Genomic DNA, 7,381 nt, shown 5'->3' on the forward strand with positions numbered 1-7,381 from the left:
ACAGATATATGCTCTCTGGGGCCTAGAAACTCTGTGTAAAGCAGAAGAGCTCATGCTGAAGTGACGAGTCCTAAAGTCCTAAAGAGCGCCCCTACCTGGCGGCCAGGAGGAAATACACGTGAAATGTCCGGTTAGTGAAGTAACGAGATGGCAAATGCTCTCACTGCACTGAGCACATTCTCCATTAGTCATAGTACAGCAAAATAACTGCACCTTGGGATTTACCCCCCCCCCCCCCCCACCGCATTCTCCGCTTGGTAATTCGATGCACTCCTTGCCCTTGAGGTGGGGATTGCCATGATGCTAATCGACAGCCTTCTTGTTCTTTCTCTGCGATTCTACGGGGGGGTCAGTACAGTAGAAGGAGATCCTAGAAAGTTCTGGAGACTGGAGGAACCTGCGCCTGTGTAGAGATGAGACATGTTGTCAGTCGCCGGTCGGGGATGAAGCTTCTGCTCAGCTCCCCCTGTCCCCCACCCCAGCGTCAGTTGCCCCCTCTGCAGGTATATAAAGCCGAAGCAGAAGTAAACAAAGTCCAGGCAGGATCTTCAGCTACATGCATAAAGGAAACAGCAGATGTAGCTGTGCAGCCCGAGGTGGACCTGCCTTCTGTTATCCTGCTATTGATACCCGCTTGATGCAGATGATTGTGTTTGTCCTGGTAGCTTATCTGTAATGCTGAAACCCATTCCCACTAAGCAAGCCCGCTGAACGTGTGTTTATTGCCTCCGTGATGGATGTCAGACCAAGTGGCCGGTCCTCCTGGATCTTGCCTCTTGATTACATGGTTGATATAACTCCTTCCTTCAGGGGACAGCACAGTGAGATGTATAGTTTACTTTCGGAGAGTGCTGGAGTGCGCCATTAAGAGGCATCTGCCTCGCTGCGTCCCCCGGCAAAGAACATATTTGGTTTAAAAACAGAGGAAGCGCGTGATGCAAGATTTTTTTAAAGATCTGACAGACTTGAATGCAGCCGGTCTTTTTCAGCTTCAGAAGAGTTTTGGAAAAGCAAGGAGACAAAGTCCATGACCAAGCATCTTACCGAAATGGATGAGGGCACCACGATACAAAATATTATAGAAATAAATATTTCAGGTTTCATGAACTATGTAAGCAGTATGTGTCTCTGTGGCAGGGTGACAAAATGGAAAACAGCAGCAATTCATGTTCAATTAAAATACAGCGTCTGTCGTAAAAGACAAGTATAAACACAGAACCACAAAAAAATGCAATAAAAATACTGAGCATTTCACAAACGATACTTTTATATCACTGAAATGTAGACAAAACTGAACAAAATAGGCCATAAGATCTGGAACAGAAACATTTTTCAAACAATAGCAAAAAACATTTTTACTATGCAAAAGATACACAAAAAGAAACAAAACTAACGTAATGAATTTTATTTAATCTTTTAAAATTGAAACATAATTATATTACAAAAAATGGTAACCCGAAGTTGCAGTAAACTGTAATTACAGTAACTGTTCGGTAATTAATTACGGGGAACTGTATGATAATTACACTGAATTGTGCGGTGATTATTTGCGGTGAGTTGTACAGTAATTACAATAAACCATACAGTAATTAAGTACGGTAACTGTATGCAGATAGCTACAGTTAACTGTATGTAATAAAAATAATACAGTCAACTGTATGGTAATTACAATGGATTGTAGGGTAATTAGAGTGAACTGTACAGTAATTACAGCAAGAAGCTACGTCATACTTCAGGTTACACTTTGGTTTCTTTTAGCCCAATAATTATCTGAACAAAAATTTCTAAAGAATTGAGTGCAGTGTTCAGTATGTATCTAAGCAGTGTACATGTAATGTGTACATATATTACACACATATACACACACATATAAAATAAAATATCCTTCTTTGGGATCCTCTTTAAACTTTAGTACTCAGGTTTGCCCAAACCTTAGCAGAGAATGGGCTGTGTGCTACTAGATCTAGACATGCAATGGTTACATGTATAAAAATAAAGTCTGTTTTCCCTTGGTGCCGTATTCTGTCCTTAACCAGGCATCGCACCCATTCACATGGCCCAGGAGATGTTGGCTGCGTGCTCCTTGGCCTTCATTCTGAGCACGGCGATGCTGGAGGTCCTCCTCTCGAACTCGGGCTTCGCCTCGAAGGTGTGTCCGTTGGCCGGCGGGCTTAGCAGCGAATCGCTAAAGAAGTTGTTCAGGGACATGTGGCCAAACTGATTCTGCTGGTTGGGGAACGCCATGTACCCGTGGTCCCCGCGAGGAGAGTGGGGGTAGGGGGGCACGCAGGGGGGCGAGCCGCGAGCGATCATGCAGGAGGACACCACCGAACCACCGGCCCCGGGGCCCGTCCACAGGTTATTGGAGATCTGTGGGAAGAGGCGGGGCTTATTATGACCATATGGATCTAAGGTTAAAAAATAATAACATCCTGAAGCAGGGAGGGGTCATATCCACACGAGAATCTCAGAATCGTGAAGCGGTATGGAGAGAAGGCGGATAGACAGTACTCCACCATGAATTTAACATCAGATATCTGGCATCATTACCTCAACCAATATAAACACGGCTAGCATTACAGAAAAGTTGCTTTTATTTTTAAAATATGTCCAGACTACGTTCTTGGAAGCATACGACCCAAAAAGGCTGGAATGCATGAGCGCTGCTTCAGACAGAACTGAGACTCGGCTGCAAAGCAGTAATGCTCTGTAGTCCGTGCGTATGAGAATCTGCCCATTATCAAAAGTTAACTGGTTAAACAATATTAAGAGAGATGGGTTTATTCTGCTGTTTATATGAAAAACACATGAGAAAGAATCAAAATTTTTAAACAGAATTTGTGTCTGGATGCTGGCCAGGCCACTGAGGTTACGTGGTTCAGGCAATCAGAGCTGGGCTCCTTTATTGATCATGTCAGTTATTGTGAGAGTAATCTACATATGTTACCCGTTGCCTTCCGCTACATTTAGCATTTAGCCCATGCCATGCATGTAAATAGCCATGACGCATAATGGCGAGGTTCCTGAGTGTCAAACTTGCCCAACGGACAGCTGCTGGTTACGGGCTGTCAAGGACCACGGCGGCCGAGTTTCCACTCTTGCAACAGAGCAAAAACTGCTAAAAAAAAAAAATCTTTGAAAGCGTGTGTGTGGGTGCCTCACGTATGTTAAAACGCGATATGAATTGTCACCAGCAGAAAATTAAATTACATTAAAAACCCTGAAATTTATCTTCAGAATTTCATTTAGCCTCAGTTTGTTAGGCCTATTTGTTTTGTGAAATCAAACGCCCTCGAATGAAATCTAATCTGAACCGCTTTGTCGCTGTGATAATAGACGTATACATGGCAGAGAATTTAAAATGCCTTATCTGAATGGGAACTGCAGCAGTAATGTGTCCTTACCATACCGCCATTTGCAACAGTATAATTCTAATTACACACATAAATGCTGCAAAATAAATGTATTAGCCTATCCGTAAATCTAAATGAATTAAATGAGCATAAAGATATATGAAATATACGTCACAAAAGCCGGCGGTGAACGGGATCGTAACTTTGCGGCGATCGGCGGAGGTTTGAGCGGCCGATCACATTACCGTGGTCGACTGCAGAAAACATTTTAAATAACCGACACAAATGGTAGCAAATCGTTAATACTGTATCAAATACTGGAAACGCGATTAGATGAAACCATTTCTCATAAACAACTAAACACAAATATAAAACATTATGTGAATAAATAAACAGTAAGCAAATCCATGGAATGAAATGGCCTGTTAAGTAAATAAGCGGGCTGTGGGGGGTAAAGCCGAAAGCAGCCCTGCCGACCCCCTCCCCACCGCGTACCTGGGGGTAGCTCTCCGCCCGCGGTAACACGGATAAGTCGTAGGTGGCCGCGAAGTGGTTCTTGGCCTGCTGGATCTGTCCGTATCGCTCTCTTTTGCGCCATTTTGCTCTTCTGTTCTGAAACCACACCTGAATACGATGCAGGTAACCCCATAAACGTCATTATACTTATACAATGCATGCAACCCCATAAACGTCATTATACTTGTACAAAGCATGCAACCCCATACACGTGTATAGGGGCCTAGATTTCAGTTATGCCGCTAACCCCATGAGCGTGTATTAGACATTTCCAAAACTTAACGACAATGATAAATAAAATGTGCTTCGAGAATATGAAAATTATACCACACATCAAAGACACCAAACGGGATGTAGGAAGCAGGGGACGCGTTGTCACGCCGGCACTTTTAAAATAAGCAGTTTCAGAGTGCAACAGTTACGGAGTGTGGTAGCTTTCTGACTAATATCTATGTAATTCTCTTTATATTCACACATCACCACAAGCTGTAAAAATGACAAGAAAGACATCAAAACAACCTGACTCCGACAGTAGGCCATATAGGCTTTTACGTATGGACAAAATAAGCATACGCATATCAAATATAAAATGACGTATAATCGTACTGTTGTGGTGCATTAAATCTTACCGTTATTAAGATTTATTTACACAGCAATTCAGTAACTGAACAAATAAGTGTGGTCCATACGATACTGTCATAAACTTAAGATTAGATGGAAAAAAATTGGCCTAAAAGATACTGACTCGTACGGATTAAAAAGCACCAGTATATGTTATCCATTATTTAAATTGTATTAAACTTAAACTGAAGATGAAATAATCTAATTGAAGGAGGGTGTGATTATACCTGGACTCTGGCCTCTGTGAGCTCCGTCCGCATCGCCAGCTGTTCTCTCACGTATACATCCGGATAGTGGGTCTTCTGGAAGACCTTCTCCAGCTCTTCCAGCTGCGCGCTTGTGAAGGTGGTTCTGTGGCGCCTCTTCTTGCTGCTGGACACGTTACTGTCGCACTTTTCCCCCAGGTCGTCCAGCTCGGGCTTCTCTTGACCCGCGCTCACCGGCGACCCCCTCACGGCGCAGCAAGACTCCATGGACTCGCCGAAACTCGTGTGCAGAGGATCCTCCTCAGATTTCGGAGCAACGTAAGAAGCTTATCGTGCAGAAGAAAGCAAACAATAAGTAAACGTTATTTAACAAAAATAATGTGAATAAATAAGTATTGCGATTAGCCTATATGGCAGGCCTATGTATTGTTATTTATATATCAAATGCATTTATTAATAGCCAAATGCGAGGTACTGTCATTTTCAATTAACCGTTTTTGCAAGATTGCCTAAATTTACACATGATGTATCATACCAGTGAGTCCGTATATTAAAGGCTACAAACCCACTAAAATGTTCACATTTGCTTCAACTTTTACCTCGACATGTGCACATTTTAGTGGATGAGATATGCTAATTTTATTCTTTATTCTCTACTATTATTAAGTAAGTAAATATAGTTTCACTTAAATTAAATTTAATTAAATTAAATTAAGTAGTCTCGGGCCGCATTGCATAAAGTCTGTCCGACATTTTATTTAATTTCCATGGGGCTGTCTCTCAGGCGATGCGTGTATTATATAAAAAATACAATTATCAAAAACTGAAGCGGCACCAATAACAGTGAATAATAAAATGTATGCATGCATGTATTATATACCACGTACGACATCAGCAGCGTTAATAAAATGTGTTGCGCAAGGGTATATAATTCATGAAGCGCTTGTTAAAGTGTCATCATATGTCACCCACCATTTTGGTCTTCACAGGGAGATGCCCTCTCCAGTCTCGCGTGGGGATCCCCGTTCTGGATGCTGAAGGCCTGGACGCACTTGGGCGAAGTCTTGCTATAATACTGCACACTGTCCAGGTTCTCCATAACTTGATCCAGCGAGCCGCCCGATCCCATGTAATAATCGCTACCTTTTATCACTTGGCTCTTCATCGAGAACTTCTCGGTCATAAACTCCATCATCGTTCGAAACTTTCTCTTTTCATACGAAACGTCAAAGCAAGGCGACTAGCGGCAATGGGTCTGCAATGGTTACTGTCTTCAATATTTCGTCTTAAAGAAAGCCCAGGACTTTATATCACGAAAGTGCGATTCCCCGAAGCAGCCTCCCTACTTATGAATACGGAGTAGCGCAAACTCCTCCCAGATCCTTAATCCAAGCTAAGCGAGACTTTACCGCCCAGAAATAGCCCAAAGATAACAAATACTTAGCTTTTCATTTAAACAGCTTTTGTCATTCTTTGTAAAAGCTGCAAACCTGCATCAGCGCTAATTAATTGAATACCGTTTAAACTTCCCAGTACATAAATCAGTACAAGTACTGAACAGGGAACGGTGTCCATAGAGTGCACGGCGATGAAAAACATTTAACATCTCATTTCTTTTCAATCTTAAATATAAAATAAGTTTATTTAATTACTCAAAAAACGTTAAAATAACAGTTGGCCTATGGATAGAAGCTTTCTTCGCTATACATCAGGAAAATCATTATCAGTTAATTTAATGTATGATTTTGGCGTTATAAAATGTTTAGTACGAATACACTTTTTATATTCAATTAAATTAATCGGATACAGCTGACAGTGTTTGTGTTGCATTTACAATTCAATTTTTACTTGCAAAATAAATTTAAACAGGGCCAAATTTAACAGGCATTTAATTAACACCTCTGATTGAAGAAGCAGACTTGTGGGTTACCAAAACCTGAATTAATTGCCATACAAGTATAGATCCCGTATTAAACAAATTCGTAAATTTAAAAAATAAAATTATAATTTTTTTTTCAAATGAAATTGAGAGGGATAACTCAGTCTAATATACACAGCGACTGGCTGAAAATAACTAAAGTTTTATCAGTTGCTAAATTTTAAGACACTCCACGGAAATGTGGTAAGTCTTCCGAATCTTGCATGGACATCTGTTATGATAAATAAAGACTTTTAAGCCCAAAGCAAAGAATTATGGGAGAATAATGAATTTCTACAAACATGCGCGCTGGAGTAATAGAGCGAAAATGAACTAGTTCGTTTCAATGGGTGTTTCGAAAGTTAAAAACACTAAATGTAAAGCCCAAAATACACTAAGTAATAGCTTATAACTTTATTACAAATTACTACGAAAACGAAAATTGATGAAATGAGACCATTTAAAAAAATCCTTTATATTTTACGAATGGGTTAAGTGTTTTGAATATTGTGAAGTAAACTGCGAATATACACATGCAAACATTTTAATATTGCAAAAGAAATTATGAAATAAAATAATAAATTAAACAGCTAAATTAGAGAATGAGATCGGATGACCGGTCACACACCTGTCTGCTTGAGCCTCAGCCTGCAGTCTTAGATCATAACATTTTTTTAAAAATGCCTATTTTCACTTAATTTATAGGCAAGTTCATCAGAACAGACGCCTCAGTTCTTGGCAGAACCTTTAAAAATCGGTGTTTTCGT

The 7,381-nt window shown here is 40.6% G+C and overlaps 1 protein-coding gene across 1 annotated transcript; it reads right to left on the reverse strand.

Moving 5' to 3' along the window:
- Nucleotides 1–1,240: 1,240 nt before the first annotated feature.
- On the reverse strand, nt 1,241–6,088 carry alx1 (ALX homeobox 1). Its single transcript, XM_049015649.1, has 4 exons — nt 5,669–6,088; nt 4,718–5,022; nt 3,849–3,977; nt 1,241–2,370 (listed from the first exon to the last, which is right to left on the reverse strand). The coding sequence occupies exons 1-4, from the start codon at nt 5,889–5,891 to the stop codon at nt 2,050–2,052; spliced, it is 978 nt and encodes a 325-aa protein (XP_048871606.1). The 5' UTR covers nt 5,892–6,088; the 3' UTR covers nt 1,241–2,049.
- Between the last annotated feature and the right edge of the window lie 1,293 nt (nt 6,089–7,381).

The sequence above is a fragment of the Brienomyrus brachyistius genome, chromosome 1, assembly GCF_023856365.1.
Source record: "Brienomyrus brachyistius isolate T26 chromosome 1, BBRACH_0.4, whole genome shotgun sequence".
In the NCBI taxonomy this organism is placed as follows: Eukaryota; Metazoa; Chordata; class Actinopteri; order Osteoglossiformes; family Mormyridae; genus Brienomyrus; species Brienomyrus brachyistius.

Coding starts and splice junctions, on each gene's coding strand:
- alx1 (XM_049015649.1), bottom strand. CDS start 5,891: ATGATGGAGTTTATGACCGAGAAGTTCTCGATGAAGAGCCAAGTGATA. Junction 5,023..5,668: donor TCCCTGTGAAGACCAAAATG/GTGGGTGACATA, acceptor CTGCACGATAAG/CTTCTTACGTTGCTCCGAAA. Junction 3,978..4,717: donor TCACAGAGGCCAGAGTCCAG/GTATAATCACAC, acceptor CATCGTATTCAG/GTGTGGTTTCAGAACAGAAG.